Raw genomic sequence first — 18,717 nt, 5'->3', positions numbered from 1 at the left:
TAACTGTCTCCGAATGTCACCAGGGGGCACTCTAGGTATTTCCCCTGGTTGTTCCAAGACTTCAACGTCTCTCCCTGTCACTAGGGGGAGTTCTTTCTCTTCAACCGAAGTTGTTTCAGCTTTCTTTGTTCCCAACTCTTGTGATTTCTCCTTAGTTTGGGGAGACTGAGGTGATATGCTTAATTGTTTCTGGTGAGCTTCAAGCCCCTCTCTTGCTGTCCGAGATCTTTTCCTAGAGCTAACTGGGCTTGTGGGACAAAGTTCCTTTTGCTCTTTCGGTTGTGAAGTTGGTAAAACAGGACCCACACTATCACCCAAAAGGGCTTGAGTTTCTGGCATATTTGAAATCTGGGGAGCAATGGCTGGGTATATATTATTGTACTCTGGTGGTTCTGGAATGAGCGCAGACCATACTATGGGTGCAGACGGAATTTCTACTGACTTTTCCGACTTATTGAATTTTTCTTCTTCCGACAATTCAAGGCCAGCCATTGAACTACGTAGTTCACCTCTTGTGTGACCCGGGTCCTTCTTGTCTCTATTTGCTCTTTTTTTAAATGCACATTCCTTTTTCAAGATTTGTAATGTTTTTAGGTTACCCTGTTCACTAATTGAAATCCCCATTTTAAGTGCATTATCCTGCCAGCTGGACAACATAATCTTATCTTTTTCCTCTTGACAATATTGCCTCCATAATCCAATTAATTCTTTAGTTTTCATACTTTGATTTTTTTTCCATATCAGTCCCTGGATTTTCTTAACCATTTCTAGGTCTTTGGTTCCCCCTAGTGGCCATTCATCTCCCATTTTAGTTCTTAACTGTGCTGACAATTTTCTAAAGTCTTTAGCTTTGTCCGGATACTTATCACATAATATTTGCAGTGGCATGCCTGGATCATTTGTGCTATCCAAGGAATTTCCCATAATCTCAACTAGTCCTTGGAACTGCGTTTTTTCGCCACTACAATCCAAGGAAAATTCTTTAACTTAATCAACTATATTTTTAACACACAGACATATAGAGGTGAACCATTTGTTTCAATTTCAAATGTTACATCTACCCCTCATAACATAACCCAGCCAAATTAACTCTCAATTAAAGTTGAACCATTTATCTTAAATGTTACATCAACAATATAGCCTTTCCCAGCCGAATTAACTCACAATTAAAGTTGAACCATTTATCTTAAATGTTACATCAACAATATAGCCTTCCCCAGCCGAATTAACTCACAATTAAAGTGCTTATCCCCAGACTGACCTGTGATTTCGTCGAGGCGGTCTTTCTGTGCCAACCGCGAGTGACCAGACTAATCAGACGATGAGAAGAGGGGAACAATCAATGCTGGTCGTTTTCCATTTCTACATTGAGGGCCCTTTGTTCCCCGTCCTCCTGTTCATAATCAGTCTAATTCTGATTTCGCAGTTGGAACAGGATCGCCCTGAGAAATCCCGGTTTTCGGCACCAAATGTTGATCTCCTATTTTCTTTCTCTGTCAGTCTGGCCTCAATAAAAGTTGAGACGGATTTGCACGTAAACAGAAGTTATTTATTTAGCTTGCAAGCTTTATCATCTTACAGAATGTAACAGGACGTCCTGCCTCTTACACTCCAGAAAACGACTGAACTAACAGACAAAGGAATCTCTGCAAAATCAGTTCAAATGGTATCAAGTTTCACATACTCGACGGACATAGGTCAGCCTAGGTCCCTCCTGACCTGTTTAATCCATTCTGATTGGCTCACTTCCAATCCCTTTCTCTGGCCCTTATCAATGCATCCTCACTCTTATAGACACACCTCTTCCTGCTTTTTCCATGCGGTCCCAAATTCCTTTGTCCCTAACTAAAAGAATCAAAGTGGCTTATTTCTACATTACATTAACTAGTATCTCTAAAGTAACTATTTTATATCACATTCGTCAACAGGACAAACTTCAACTGAATCATGCTGGCACCAGAGTCTTTGCGAATCGCATCACTAGGGCCGCAGACACGGATTTCAGCTAAATCATGCGTGGGAGAGTGCAATTGTACGGGAAATATGAAAAACAAAGTTAAAGGCGAAGTAATGAGGGCAGATTAATGATGAACACTGGAAGCTCCTCAGGGGGAGGGGAGGGGAACGGCTCAGGAGAAGTTAGTAATTTTTCCAAAATAAGAACTAGAACAGCGAGTATAGAAAGCAACAGGAATCTAAAGTCAGTCACAACAGATAAGGGGACAACTATGATAAGGGGACTGTGGTCAACACAGAGCGGAAGGATGCGCGCAGTATATGAAACAAGGAAGTGGGTGTGTAGCGTCCAGTGAAATTGGCGGTGCCGATGTTCTGGACCTCACAGAGATATGGCTGCAACGTGATCAGCACTGGGATCTAAAACCCATGGATACGTGGCATATCGAAAGGACAGATAATTGGAGAATGGGCGGTGTTGGATTTTTAGCGAATTACATTTAATCGTTCATGATGCGATGTAGGGTCAGAAGGCGGACTGTCTGTGCAGGTACAGTTGAGGAATCGCTACAGACAAAATACTCCAATGGGAGTTATGTATAGGTACCCTACCGGTAAGCAAGATGTGGAGAAAAAAAATAAAGAGGCAGAAAAGGCAAGTCGGGAAGGCAGTACTACCATAATTATGGTGCACATCAATATGCAGATAGACTGGGGAAATCAGGATGATCGCGGGTCCCAGGAAAATGAATTCGCGCGAAATGTCCACGAGATGATTATTTGTAGCAGCTTGTGGACGCGCCCACCAGGGAACAGGACATTCTGTGATGTGGAACGAGACAGGCGTAACTAGGCAACTTAACGTGAAGGCACTCTGAGGCGGTAGTTACCATAATATAATAGATTTCACCCTGCAGTTTGAGAGGGATAAACTGAAAGAAAATGCAATGCTATCACAACTGAGTACAGCTAACTGCAAATACATGCGGGAGGAGAAGGCCAGATTTGATTGGAAGGGGGGCGTAGCAGGGGAGACGGTCTAACAGCAATGCAAGAGGTTTCCGGGGTTATTCTAAACAGAAATTCAGCCCAAATAGGACTAAGAAATATGCCCAGGGATGGCGGATGCAACCATGGCTGATGGGAGAAGTCAGGTACAGCATGAAAGTCAAATTCTAAATACATAAAAAGTGCTGAGGAGCTTTTGAGTGGCAGATTACAGAGGATTGTAAAGCCTTTAAAATCAAGCAGAGGACAACAATAAAAAATATAATGGGGAGGAGGTGAAACGATTAAATATGAGCACAACGTAGATATTAATCTGAATGAAGATTGCGAAAGTTTTGTTCGATGCATAAGACGTAAGAGAGACGTAAGAATCGAAAATGAGATGGAGAAGTAGTAATGGAGAACAAAACCTGAATAGGTGCTTTGTATGAAGATTCGCACTGCAAGACACCAGTGACATACCAGAACGTCACCACAGTCAGGAGGCGGAGGCGAGTTCAGGGGCAGAAGATATTGACGACGCTGAAAGTCTTCATGTGGATAAATCACACCGACCAAATGGACCAGATCCCAGGTTTCCGACGGAGACATCTGAGGAGGATGTGGAGGTATTTTGGTGATCTCTCAGAGGCTCGTGGCGCAGCACGGTAGCCTTGTGGATAGCACAATTGCTTCACAGCTCCAGGGTCCCAGGTTCGATTCCAGCTTGGGTCACTGCCTGTGCGGAGTCTGCACATCCTCCCCGTGTGTGCGTGGGTTTCGTCCGGGTGCTCCGGTTTCCTCCCACAGTCCAAAGATGTGCAGGTTAGGTGGATTGGCCATGATAAAAATTGCCCTTAGTGTCCAAAATTGCCCTTAGTGTTGGGTGGGGATACTGGGTTATGAGGATAGGGTGGCGGTGTTGACCTTGGGTAGGGTGCTCTTTCCAAGAGCCGGTGCAGACTCGATGGGCCGAATGGCCTCCTTCTGCACTGTAAATTCTATGATAATCTATGAAATCACTGGAGACAGGGAGGGTCGCAGAGGATTGAAAAAAAAAGGCGAATGGAACCCATCTGTTTAAAAAAGGAAGGGAGCCAGAACACGGAAATTATGGAGCAGTTCGCCCGAATGTGTCTTTGGTAAGATGTTAGGGTTTATTATTAAGGATGAAATTGCGGAGGATTTGGAAAGGAATGGTAAAACAGAAATCACTCAGCACAGATTCGTCAAGGAGAGCTCATGCCTGATAACGCTCTTAGAATTCTTTGAGGCGGCAAATGACATCGGAAATCAAAAGCATAAAGGGACTTTGGAGTCCCAGTTCAGGATTCACTTAACATTAACGTACAGGTTCAGTTGGCAATCAGGAAGGCAGACGCAAAGTTAGCATTCAGTTCAAGCGGGATGGAACAGAAGAGCAGGAATGCAGTACTGTGGCTCTGCTCAGGATAATTATAATATTGTCAGCACTTTTGGACCCCATATCTAACGAAGAATGAGATGGATTTCATGAGTGTCCAGAGGAGGTTCACAAGAATAAAACCGCGAATGAAGGCTTTGTCAGATAATGAGTGTTGAGGACTCTGAGTCTTTACCCATTGGAGTTTGAATGGATGCCTTCATTTTAACCCACCGGGACACCCCCCCCCCCACTCCGCACCACGAAGAGCCAACCCCGCACCTTCTCCGCATTCGCCGCACAGTAATAATATACTATATTTGGGAGAGCCAGCTGCCAGCCTGTCGCCCTCTCTAAAGGACTGGCTACCCCCATCCGCCCGCAAATAAACGAGATGACCGAAATGCACTGAAATAGGAACAGGCGTTGCGGTAACACCTTGATTTTAAGTACCTGCGCCCGGCCTTCTGACAGCAGGGGGAAGTTGTCACACCTTCCCAAATGGGCATTCACCCTCCCGACCAAACTAGTACAATTATACCTTCGGAGCCCACCCCAATCCCGCGGAACCTGCTACCCCAATAACCTGAAGTGGTGTGCTGCCCTACGAAATGGCACCTCATAAAATACTCACTCTTACCTCGGCTCTATTTATACCACCAGAAACGGCCCGGATCTTTGACGCAGCCCCATTATATTCCCCACCGACGTACTCGGCTCTGAAGCGTAGCGCAGTACATCGTTCATATACATGGATATCAGTGTTCCAACTTCCCTCCCACTATCTCCTTCTACAACCACGACGCCGGAAACCCTTGGACAATGGCGCTATCGCTACTGCAAAGAGCAAGGGTGTGGGGTACATGGAACACTCCTGCCTAGTGCCTCAGTGCAGAGCAACGTATCCCGAACACACGCCTTTGGCGCACTAGAGAGCATCCGCAGCCACGCCGTAAATATGAGACCAATAACTAATCTTTCCAGGAACGCCATCAAGTATCCCCACGCTTCCCGATCAAAAGCCTTCTCCGCATTTAGCGCCACCTCCACCTCCACGTCCTTCCCATCAGTCGGCGTCATGATGACGTTTCACAACCTTCTAACATTCCAGAACAGCCGCCTCCCCTTCACGAACTCCGTCTGGTCCTCTCATATCACCTTCTGCAGGCACTGCTCCAACCTTGCCGCCAGCAACTTCGCCAATAACCTGGTATCCACCTTTAATAGGGATCTGCACCGATGCGTAACACACTCCGCCGGGTCCTTCTCCTTTTTCAACAGCAGGGAAGGGACGGACAGTCCTCGGGGATACATGCTCGAAGGTTCAAGTTGAAATCTGCTGATACGTATGATGCCGGGGAGGGCACTGAACCTAGCGACGGAGGTTTTTACATGGGAATTTGTGACGGATCCTTATGGGGATCAAAGTGCGGTGATGCAAATGGACACTAATGCAATATGGATGCTAACCGTGAAGGAGCTCGTAAACTGAAGCTATTTGGTTCTGGTGAGTTAATGCTGAAGGGAGCCGGAATCTGTGGGTGGAGGTGCGGTATTTTGATGTGCAACTAACGCCCAGGGGATTCTGACCTTGGATGTGTGGGAAGGGGGAACAATCCTCAGGCCAATCATGTCATAATGGCGGTCAGACCTCGATCGAGCATTGATTCGGAGTGGTGATGTATTTCTGAGGCTGTGTTCTAATCCTGGGGGTGGGGATGGGGCGATGCTGTGGGAACCCAACCACGCGATGCTTGATCGCGAATATGACCCAATACGGAATAGGGAGGTACTCCTGGAGGTAATCAGTCTGCAAGATCTGTCTTCCAAGCCGGAGTTCCAGTTTGAATTTTGAAAGTCTGTGATCACATGACCGAAACGTTGACCCTGGCAATGTGTGTTATTTCCTCTGGGGAACCTGATGCTAGATGTGGCGGGTGGCAGGGTGGTAATCTGTACCTGGTAGGGCTTTGGTTCGGGTCCGGGTGGAGTTATTTAGGATCATCGGAATTACGAACAGGCGTAGTCGAAATTGGTCCACCTTTCGTTCTTGATCATTTAACTCTTACACAATTTTGACCAGCATGACCAGTTCTCTGCATGAATATTTCTCTCATGAATAAACATAAATCTATCGGTTTCTGAATGGAACATGCTCAGGCATTGATCTTGCGCAAGCTTATCAGTAGAGAGCTCTAACAATCCAACACCTTTGTGAGACGAAGTTCTCCTGATCCATGTTAGAAATCTCCTAAAACTTTATTCTGATGCTTTTCACATTTTGCCTTATCTTAACTGTCCGATGAGGCACCTCATTAACATCTACTTCGTGAAGCCGTGTAGGAATTTTGAAGGCTCGATGAGATAATACACTCATTCTTAGACGCATCTCATACACTCTCAGTTTCCTCAAAACCTGCTGTAATACAAAGCGGCCATCCTCGCCAGTGAATCCACGGTGCATTCCCATCAGTGTTAAATAGAGGCGTCTTGAGGTAAGGAAGCCTAACTGTACAAATATCTTCAGTTGCGTCCTCACCAATCCACAATTCAACTTATGAAAGACCTGTTCATAGAAGATTTTTCCGCCTGGTCCAATTAGCGTCAAGCCTCATTGAAACCTCCTCACCTACCAATACTGTGCCGTTACCAAAACTGACTTTCCCACATTCAATTCCTACATCCAACTCATCTATGTAGCTTGTGAGAAGCTGTGGCTGAAGCACTGATCAATAATATGCTAAAGGAAGAAATGGCTGTGACTCCGTTCATGACTCTGGATATGCCTGTTAACCACTTCTCAATAAATTGCAGCATGTTATGCCCAATTCGTGTGTTCTGACGCTATTTCCCAGCAGCAGGTGTGAGACATTATTTAAAAGGTTTTTTAAAATCCAAAAGCGCCACTTCCTCAATTTCTGCTTTTACCTGGGCTATTTGAGTAGAGAAATGTAGGTGTTTTACTGCAGTTATTCAGGGACCCAAGGAGGCCACACCCGGAAAACTGTCTGTAGTTTTGCTATCCTTATCTGAGGAAGGATATTCTTGCTTTGGAGGGAGTGTCGCGAGGATTTACCAGAATGAGGTAAGGGATGGCGGGAGAACGATTGCGTCCGTTAGGAGTATGTTAATTGGAGTTTAGAAGAGTGAGAGGTTATCTCATAGAAAGGTGTAAAATGTGAACTGGGTTAGACAGAGTAGACTCAGAAACAGTGTTCCAGATAGTGGGGGAGGTCAGAACGAGGGATCATGGTTTAAAGATAGGGGTTTTTAGGACTGAGGTGAGGATACATTTCTTCATACATTGGGTGGTGACTCTGTGGAATTTAGAACCACAGAACGTAGTTTAGGCGAAAACGCTGTCTGATATCAAGAAGTGATTATATATAGCAATGGATGCTAAAGGATCAAGTGATAGGGGGAAGGCGGGATCAGAGTATTGAACTTGATCAGCCACAATTATAATGAATTGCGGAGCAGACTCGAAGGGCCGAATGGACTAATCCCTGTTTCTATTTTCTGTGTGACTAAGTGTGTATGTAAAATAACATCCGCAAAAAGTTCCAACAGGTTTTTCAAACATGATTTCCCTTTCATACAGCCATGATGGTTCGATACAATAATATAATTATTTTCGTCTTCTTCACCAACACGTGTTTTCTAGGAGATACAAAGTCTTTCCCTCCGACTGCCTGCAGAACAATATACCTCCATTTCTCAGTCTTCTCTCTAAATCATCATTCAATATGGGGTTGAGTTTGACAGTTCCCATCGTGTAATTTGAAACTTTAACACTTCCACTTAGACCCTTGACGACACACACTCCCCTCCACCTCCCCATTTTGATCCTGAAATCCTCTCCTTGCAGCCCGTTTCAGTCAATGAGAATATGTGATTTTAATTCTTCTAAATATATCCCTTCTTTCTCTTACAGTTAATTTATTGGCAATTATCGTCCTGTGCCGGGGAAAGTGTGGTCTCTCGTCCTGCACAACACGCTATCTGGTGGCCATGGCAACGGCGGATCTTCTGCTCATTATCGCTGACGTCATACTGAATCAGATCAATTATTATTATTTCCCATTGTGTTTTTTGCATCTCACCGTTGTGTGCAGTGCTCAGAGTGTCCTGGTATGTGCAGCCAGAGACTGCTCTGTCTGGTTCACTGTCACTTTCTCCTTTGATAGATTTGTGGCTATCTGCTGCCAGAAACTGAGAACAAACTATTGCACAGGCAAAACTGCGGTTGTGGTTCTAACGACAACGGGCATCCTTCTCTATTTAAAAAACATCCCCTGGTACTTCACATTTGAACCTTATGTAATAATAAACAATGTCCCGTGGCTCTGTAATACAAAGGTAAACACTTTAACTGATCCCACATGGCTGGGATTTAGCTGGTTTGAAAAGGTTCTAACACCGTTGCTCCCATTCGCTTTAGTTCTGCTGCTCAACGCTCTGACGGTCCGATATATTTTAGTGACAAGCCGAATCCGTCAAGGTCTGAGGGGCAAGAGTAACGAACAGAATAGCAGTGACCCGGAAATGGAGAGTAGAAGGAAGTCTATTATTTTACTCCTCGCAATATCAGGCAGCTTCATACTTTTGTGGTTGGTAAATGTTGGAAATTTTCTTTATTCTAAGATTAGAGGAATAGTTAATTCCACGGAGTTCGAAGTTGTTGTTCATTATGTCGGATGGATGCTGCGGAATTTAAATTGCTGCACAAATACATTTATTTATGTGTTGACTCAGTCTAAGTTCAGAGAGCAGCTCAAGCAGGCACTGAAATCCACGGTAATATCAACTGTTCAGTTGGTGAATAAACTGACAGCTGTATCAAACAGTTAACTGAATCAGCAGTATCAACCAATAACAGTTAAAGTGCGGTGACCGACAGCAGTGAATCCAATTGGAGAAATTAACATTTGGTCAGAGAGCCGCTTTATCTACTCCCCGGATTCACGCGGAAATGGTCAGTTACATTCGCCAGTCGTAGAGCTTTGCCTCCTGACTGACCAATGCCATTTCCATGCAAGGAGCTTCAAATTTCAACCTACAAACATCTCAGTCAGTCATTAATCTTGCGATATGACTGCAAGCTGCAGTCACCAACAAGCTCGTCCTACCCGTTGGCTGACAGCGCTTCAGCCGATCCGTGAACTTTGTCTGGTGAATGACAACCATTCCATCCAATCAGATGATAGGGATCAATGGGACTGAAGGTCTAGTTCCGAAATGTGGTTACGTTACAATGTTCGCTCGGAAAGTTAGTTGTGAAGAGAGTAGAACGGGAGTGAGGACGGTTAAGTGAGTGGAGAAAAATCTAGCAAGTGTCCTATTTATGGACAATTTTACTGGAAGAATTGCAATAAAGCATATCCTACAAATAGAAAGAAATTTCGGAGCGTAGATGTTGAGATAGATCTGGTTGAATGTGAGTTTAGCGAAAGTTTACGAGAGTAGTACGAAAGATTAGCATGTTCTGTTTAGGTAAGTGTGGACAGAGTTAAGAAACTGAGAGGTTATTTGATCGGAAACGTAAATATTCCAAGGCGTCTTGATGGGATAGATGTGGAGAGCATATTATTGCTTGTAGCAGAATATAGAACTCCATAACATTTTAGACAGTGATGGGGAAGTTTCATTTTTCTCTCAGAGGGTAGTGATTCATTGGAACTCTCTCCCTCAGCAGACACTGGGTCTTTGGAGATTTTAAAGTAAGAGGTACATAGCTTCAAAATCAACAAAGGGGTGAAACTCCAAGGTAGGTGGGAGTTAAACTCAATCAGCCATTACATTTCTGATTAGCGGAGTTGGTTCTCGGGACTCAATGTGCAACACTGCTCTTAATTCTTATATTTACATGATCCTATATTATTCTGTTCAGGCAGCTTCACTTTATCAAAGACAACGCGTTAAGCAACCAGAAAAACCCACGTGTTGATATTTAGTGGCCGCAGTCAATGAGACAAGCCAACCCTCTCTGTTGTCTCAGCATTAGGCCCAGCTCGGACTGATACCTTATCCAACACATTTCAATGTTATCGAGGCAACCATGGCGTTTTGCAATGATTGTTCTTTTATCTAAACCGAGATCTCCGACAATCCAAGAATGCCTTAATACTAAAAATGACTCTTCAAGCTCTGGGGAACAGTAGAACATTCTGTCAACAGCATCGACGCCTTTTCCCCGCACATATTCACAAGCGATTCAGCTGTTCGCTGAGGACAGTTAAAATTTATTGACCAACCATAATGTGCTCTGGTGTTCAAAATCCGTAGATTCACAACATCCCAGCGGCATGATGTCATGCCACTTGTTGGTGGTTTGAGGAAGGACTTGGGCGCTGAGAAAACGACATACAATTATAGTTGTGGAACTCTAGTTCTGTCTTGCCAATTATAGCGGCAATGCATGGGAAACATTCAGATGGTGAGAGTACAGTGTCCCTGGAAAGAGAAGTAATGGACGTGCAGTGCTCGTACGCAACTTGAGGCAGGTCTAGCCATCGTATCTGCGGTAGCTCTCTGAATGAGTCATTCACTTGCTGATAATGTCCCGCCTTCTGCTCATTCTCTCTCAATAAATGCCTGTCAAACGCCCTTTAAAATGGTTGATATCAATCTTCATTTGGACCATTCTCAAGCGATGCTCTTCCGTGCTTCATCACTCACTTACTTGCATTGGGAACGGTTATTTCACTGTGTGAAATACAGGTTTCGCGGATGTAACGCTTCCTTCTTTTCAAATTTGCTGCCAGGTTATGTTATCTCTATCGACCTTCCACAAAGAGGAACATTTTCCCCTTACCTTTTCTATACAGCCTTCTCATGGCTTTCAATACTTTTTTTTGTTCAAATCTCCGTGCTTTCTCTGAAAGGAAAACACTCCAGCTTCTCCAGCCGTACATCTGAACTGAACTGTCTGATTTCTGGAACCGTGGCGAGCAATATGTTCGGCACCCGCCTTCATATCATGCCTCATGAGACGACATGTAGCACAGTGGAGGGGCGGTACGGTAGCACAGCGGTTAGCACTGGGGCTTCATGGCACCAGGGTCCCAGGTTCGATTCCCGGCTTCGTTCACTGTCTGTGCGGAGTCTGCATGTGCTCCCCGTGTCTGCGTATGTTTCTTCCGGGTGCTCCGGTTTCCATCCACATTCCAAAGATGTGGATTGACCATGCTAAAATGCCGTTAGTGTCCAAATAGATTAGATGGCGTTACTGGGTTATGGGATAGTGTAGAGTTGTGGGTTTAAGTAGGATTAAGTCGGGTGGTCTTTCCAACGGCAGATGGAGACTCGATAGATCAAATGTCCTCCTTCTGCACTGTAAGTTCTATGATTCTGTGATTCTCAGCTGCGACCCCCACTGTACACCTGCGAGGGCGAACCTGTGTCCTGGAGAAGTTAAACATTATTGTCTTGCTCTTTTGTTCCACGTTCTTATTAATAAAGCTTAATGTGCGGTATTCTTTACTAACCTGTACTCCCCCATTTAATGAATTATCCACGTATGCACTTCGGTATTTCTTTTCCTCAGTTCTCTTTATAATTGTACACCAAATTCGCTATTGGCCCTCTATTTCTTTGCTGCAAAAATGGATGAATTCTCAGTTTGCTTGAACCCTTCATTAGACATTGCCCGTCACATTACAACACATTGTAACAACTTGAGTATGTCCGAAATAACCGTTCAAAATGCATCCAAGTTGTTACTGCACTACCAGGACATTCAGAACGACATGTTATTATCTCCTCAAGAAGAATATTCAAGCCTGACAATAACTGGAAATAGCCGCAATTTAAACTAAATAAAATGTCTGGAATTAAAAGTCTAAAGGTGATCATGAAACCATTGCCGATTGTCAGAAAAACCAGCTGGTTAGGGAAGGAAATCTGCCGTCCTTATCCGATCTGGCCTACATGTGGCTCCAGACCAACAGCAATGTAGTTGACTCTTAACTGCCCCGTCAAGGGCAATTAGGGATGGGCAATAAATGCTGGCACAGCCTGCGATGCCCACCTCCCATGACAGATTATAAAAAAGGACAAGGGAAGAAATAGCTGGGGACTTAACAGATATCTTCACATCCTCTTTGACCACAGGCGAGGTTCCAGAGGAGTGGAGAATAGCCAATGATGATCACTTGTTTAAGAAAGAAAGCAGGGATAATCCAACAAATTATTGCCGGTGAGGCTGACATCCGAGGTGAGGCGCTTTTGGAAAAGATATTGAAGGACAGGATATATCCACATTTGGACTAGTTAGTGACCGGCAGGTTTGTACGGGAAGGTCAGGTCTCATCAACTTGATTGAGTTTTTTGAAGAGGTGACAAAATAAATTAAATGAGGGCTGTGAGTGTAGCTTATATGGACTTTAATAAGGTATTTAACAAGGTCCCTTATGGCAGACTGGTACAAAAACTAAAATCACATGGGATTGGGGGTGGGATGGCTAGCTGGTACAGAACTGGATTGGTTATAGAAGACAGAGGGTAGCGGTGGAAGGGTGTTTTTCAGACTGGAGATCTGTAACTAGTGGTGTTCCGCAGGGATCAGAACTGGGACCGATTGTTTGTAGTATATATAAATGATCTGAAGGAAAATATGGGTGGTCTGATTAGTAAGTATGCGGATGACACGAAGGTTGGTGGAGTTGCTGATAGTGCCGAGGATTGTCAGAGGATGCAATAGGATATAGATAGATTGGAGAATTGGGAACAGAAATGGCAGATGCAGTTTATCATAGAATTTCATAGATTATCATAGAATTTACAGTGCAGAACGAGGCCATTCGACCCAGCGAATCTGCCCCGGCTCTTGGAAAGAGCACCCTACCCAAGGCCAACACCTCCACCCTATCCCCATAACCCAGGAACCCCACCCAACACTAAGGGCAATTTTGGACACTAAGGGCAATTTATCATGGCCAATCCACCTGACCTGCCCATCTTTGGACTGTGGGAGGAAACCGGAGCACCCGGAGGAAACCCACGCACACACGGGGAGGATGTGCAGACTCCGCACAGACAGTGACCCAAGCTGGAATCGAACCTGGGACCCTGCAGCTGTGAAGCAATTGTGCTATCCACAATGCTACCGTGCTGCCCGAAACCAGACAAATGCGAGGTGATGCATTTTGGAGGATCAAATGTAGGTACAAATTATACTGTAAATGGCAGAATCCTCAGGAACATTAATACACAGATGGATCTGGGCACGCAGGTCCACAGTTCCCTAAAAGTGCCAACACAGGTGGGCAAGGTGATAAAGAAGACATATGGCATGCTTGCCTTCATCAGCCGGCGCATTGAGTATTGCGTGCAGTTCTGGTCACCGCATTATCAGAAGGACGTGGACGATTTGGAGAGAGTGCAAAGAAGGTTCACCAGGATGTTGCTTGGTCTGGCGGGTTGGCTATGAGGAGAGGTTGAATAAACTAGGATTGTTTTCACTGGAAAGACGGAGGCTGAGGTGAGACCTGATAGAGGTGGGCAGAATTCTGAGAGGCACAGACAGGGTGGACAGTCAGAGGCTTTTCCAAGTCTGGAAGTGTCAATTACAAGGGGGCACAGGTTCAAGGTAAGAGGGGGAAAGTTTAAGGGAGATGTGTGGGTAAGTTTTTCAAACAGCGATTGGTGGGTGACTGTAACGCGCTGCCAGAGGATGTAGTGGAAGCAGCACATTAGCAACATTTAAGAGGTACCTGGATGGATCCATGAAAAGGGGGGAAATAGAGGGATACGGACCGAGTAAGGGCAGAAGGTTTTGTTTTTTAGTTAGGGCATCATGACCGGCAAAGGCTTGGAGTGCCGAAGGGCCTGTTCCTGTGTTGTACTTTTCTTTGCTTTTTAATGTGGATTGGCCATTATAAATTACCTCTTACTTAGAAAACAAAAGAATTGGGTACTTTAAATCTATTTCAAAGAAAATAGAATGTCCGTCCCCATAATAAATCAAATAATAGTGTTTTGTGCTTAAACAAAGGAGATTACAATGGGATGAGGGAACAGCTAGCTAAGGTAGACTGGGAGCAAAGACTTTATGGTGAAACAGTTGAGGAACAGTGGAGAACCTTCCAAGCGATTTTTCACAGTGCCCAGCAGAGGTTTACACCAACAAAAGTGAAGAACGGTAGAAAGAGGGAAAATCGACCGGGGATATCGAAGGAAATAAGGAAGAGTATCGAATTGAAAGAAAAAGCATACAAAGTGGCAAAGATCAGTGGGAGAATAGAGGACTGGGAAATCTTTAGGGGGCAACAGAAAGCTACTAAAAAAGCTATAAAGAAGAGAAAGATAGATTATGAGAGTAAACTTGCTCAGAATATAAAAACAGACAGTAAAAGTTTCTACAAATATATACAACAAAAAGAGTGGCAAATGAAATATTGGTCCTTGAGAGGCTGAGAAGGGAGATTTAATCATGGGAGATGAGGAAATGGCTGAGGAACTGAAGAGGTTCTTTGGCTCGGTCTTCACAGTGGAAGACACAAATAACATGCCTGTGGCTGATGGAAATAAGGCTGTGACAAGTAAGGACATTGAGAGGATTGTTATCACTAAGGAGGTAGTGATGGGAGGTGGTGATTGTTATCACTAAGGAGGTAGTAATGGGGCAAAAGGTAGACAAGTTTCCCGGCCCTGATGGAATGCATCCCAGAGTGCTAAAAGAGATCGAACATAGAACGAAGAAAAATACAGCTCAGAACAGGCCCTTCGGCCCACGATGTTGTGCCGAACTTTTGTCCTAGATTAAGAACAAATTAATCTACACCCCCTCATTCTAGCATAATCCATGTACCTATCCAATAGCCGCTTGGAGGTCCCTAATGTTTCCGACTCAACAAACTCAACAGGCAGTCCATTCCATGCCCCCACTACTCTCTGGGTAAAGAACCTATCTCTGACATGCCACCTATATCTTCCACCATTCACCCTGAATTTATGTCCCCTTGTAATGGTTTGTTCCACCCGGGGTAAAAGCCTCTGACTGTCTACTCTATCTATTCACCTGATCATCTTATAAACCTCTATCAAGTCGCCCCTCATCCTTCTCCGTTCTAATGAGAAAAGGCCTCGCACACTCAAACTTTCCTCGTAAGATCTACTCTCCATTCCAGGTAACATCCTGGTAAATCTTCTTTGCACCTTTTCCAAAGCTTCCACATCCTTCCTAAAATGAGGTGACCAGAACTGTATACACTACTCCAAATGTGGCCTTACCAAAGTTTTGTACAGCTGCATCATCACCTCACGGCTCTTAAATTCAATCCCTCTGTTAATGAACGCGAGCACACCATAGGCCTTCTTCACAGCTCTATCCACTTGAGTGGAAACTTTCAAAGATGTATGAACATAGACCCCAAGATCTCTCTGCTCCTCCACATTGCCAAGAACTCTACCGTTAACCCTGTATTCCGCATTCATATTTGTCCTTCCAAAATGGACAACCTCACACTTTTCAGGGTTAAACTCCATCTGCCATTTCTCAGCCCAGCTCTGCATCCTATCTATGCCTCTTTGCAGCCGACAACAGCCCTCCTTACTATCCACAACTCCACCAATCTTCGTATCGTCTGCAAATTTACTGACCAACCTTCAACTCCCTCATCCAAGTCATTAATGAAAATCACAAACAGCAGAGGACCCAGAACTGATCACGTTTGTACGACACTGGTAACTGGGATCCAGGCTGAATATTTGCCATCCACCACCACTCTGTGACTTCTATCGGTTAGCCAGTTCGTTATCCAACTGGCCAAATTTCCCACTATCCCATGCCTCCTTACTTTCTGCAGAAGCCTACCATGGGGAACCTTATCAAATGCCTTACTAAAATCCATGTACACTACATCCACTGCTTTACCCTCATCCACATGCTTGGTCACCTCCTCAAAGAATTCAATAAGATTTGTAAGGCAAGACCTACCCTTCACAAATCCGTGCTGACTATCCCTAATCAAGCAGTGTCTTTCCAGATGCTCAGAAATCCTATCCTTCAGTACCCTTTCCATTACGTTGCCTCTCCAATCCCCTGGCACCACCCCTGTTGACAGTGAGGACGAAAAGATAATTGCCAACGACTCTGCAATTTCATCTCTTGCTTCCCATAGAATCCTTGGATATATCCCGTCAGGCCCGGGGGACTTGTCTATCCTCAAGTTTTTCAAAATGCCCAACACATCTTCCTTCCTAACAAGTATTTCCTCGAGCTTACCAGTCTGTTTCACACTGTCCTCTCCAACAATATCGCCCCTCTCATTTGTAAATACAGAAGAAAAGTACTCGTTCAAGACCTCTCCAATCTCTTCAGACTCAATACACAATCTCCCGCTACTGTCCTTGATCGGACCTACCCTCGCTCTAGTCATTCTCATATTTCTCACATATGTGTAAAAGGCCTTGGGGGTTTCCTTGATCCTACCCGCCAAAGATTGTTCATGCCCTCTCTTAGCTCTCCTAATCCCTTTCTTCAGTTCCCTCCTGGCTATCTTGTATCCCTCCAATGCCCTGTCTGAACCTTGTTTCCTCAGCCTTACACAAGTTTTCTTTTTCCTCTTAACAAGACATTCAACCTCTCTTGTCAACCATGGTTCCCTCACTCGACCATCTCTTCCCTGCCTGACAGGGACATGCAAATCAAGGACACGTAGTACCTGTTCCTTGAACAAGTTCCACATTTCACTTGTGTCCTTCCCTGACAGCCTATGTTCCCAACTTATGCACTTCAATTCTTGTCTGACAACATCGTATTTACCCTTCCCCCAATTGTAAACCTTGCCCTGTTGCACGCACCTATCCCTCTCCATTACTAAAGTGAAAGTCACAGAATTGTGGTCACTATCTCCAAAATGCTCCCCCACTAACAAATCTTTCACATGCCCTGGCTCATTATCAAGTACTAAATCCAATATTGCCCCTCCTCTGGTCGGACAATCTACATACTGTGTTAGAAAAGCTTCCTGGACACACTGCACAAACACCACCCCATCCAAACTATTTGATCTAAAGAGTTTCCACTCAATATTTGGGAAGTTAAAGTCGCCCATGACTACTACCCTGTGACTTCTGCACCTTTCCAAAATCTGTTTCCCAATCTGTTCCTCCACATCTCTGCTACTATTGGGGGGCCTATAGAAAACTCCTAACAAGGTGACTGCTCCTTTCCTATTTCTGACTTCAACCCATACTACCTCAGTAGACTGATACTCCTCGAACTGCCTTTCTGCAGCTGTTATACCATCTCTAATTAACAATGCCACCTCCCCACCTCTTTTACCACCCTTCCTAATCTTATTGAAACATCTATAACCAGGGACCTCCAACAACCATTTCTGCCCCTCTTCTATCCAAGTTTCCGTGATGGCCACCACATCGTAGTCCCAAGTACCGATCCATGCCTTAAGTTCACCCACCTTATTCCTGATGCTTCTTGCGTTGACGTATACACACTTCAACCCATCTCCGTGCCTGCAAGTACGCTCCTTTGTCAGTGTTCCCTTCCCCACTGCCTCATTACACGCTTTGGCGTCCTGAATATCGGCTACCTTAGTTGCTGGACTACAAATCTGGTTCCCATTCCCCAGCCAAATTAGTTTAAACCCTCCCGAAGAGTACTAGAAATCCTCCCTCCCAGGATATTGGTGCCCCTCTGGTTCTGATGCAACCCGTCCTGCTTGTACAGGTCCCACCTTCCCCAGAATGCGCTCCAATTATCCAAATACCTGAAGCCCTCCCAACAATGCCCATATCACACGGAAGAATAAAGCAAAAAGAAAAATATCAACGGGTAGAGCGATGAAAATAGATTGAACCAGATGCATTCAGCTGGATTAACACTGCCCCTTTCATAATAATGTGGGGTGTGAGAAGGTGGATTATATAAATATGACAAGGGGTGAAATGATTCGTTGTCAATAACTGGGGCCAGTCTTTGTCTAAATTGGGAGTTCATAAATGTTTGTGGGTTGAGGTCACAGCCCAGTGCACGGAGCTGAGCACTGCGGGAATGCTCCACTGTTCTGGTTGATGTCCCAGTCCAGTACATGGAGCTCAGCACTGCGGGGATGCTGCACTGTTGTGGTTTGATGTCCCGCACCAGTACATGTAGCTGAGCACTGCGGGAATGCCGCACTGTTGTATATTGATGTTTCACTCAAATACTTGGAGCTCAGCATCGGGCGAACGCTGCACTGTTGTGGGTTAATGTCCACTCCAGTACATGAAGCTCAGCACTGCGTGAGTGCTGCACTGAGGTGTGTTAATGCTCCACTCCAGTACATGACGTTCAGCACTTCCAGAGTGCAGCACTGTTTAAGCAGATGCCCCCTCCAGGACTCGGAGCCCAGCACTGCGGGAGCGCT

The 18,717-nt window shown here is 44.9% G+C and overlaps 1 protein-coding gene across 1 annotated transcript; it reads left to right on the top strand.

The window, feature by feature from the left end:
• Positions 1–5,803: 5,803 nt before the first annotated feature.
• On the top strand, positions 5,804–9,196 carry LOC140407199 (probable G-protein coupled receptor 139). The gene is made up of 2 exons (XM_072494863.1): positions 5,804–5,852; positions 8,280–9,196. Exons 1-2 carry the CDS (start codon positions 5,804–5,806, stop codon positions 9,194–9,196), a joined length of 966 nt encoding a protein of 321 aa, XP_072350964.1.
• The last annotated feature ends 9,521 nt before the right edge of the window (positions 9,197–18,717 follow it).

The sequence above is a fragment of the Scyliorhinus torazame genome, unplaced genomic scaffold (genome assembly GCF_047496885.1).
Source record: "Scyliorhinus torazame isolate Kashiwa2021f unplaced genomic scaffold, sScyTor2.1 scaffold_1321, whole genome shotgun sequence".
NCBI classification, from domain to species: domain Eukaryota; kingdom Metazoa; phylum Chordata; class Chondrichthyes; order Carcharhiniformes; family Scyliorhinidae; genus Scyliorhinus; species Scyliorhinus torazame.
The sequence above is the reverse complement of the archived record's forward strand: the minus strand, read 5'-3'. Positions and strand labels throughout refer to the sequence as shown.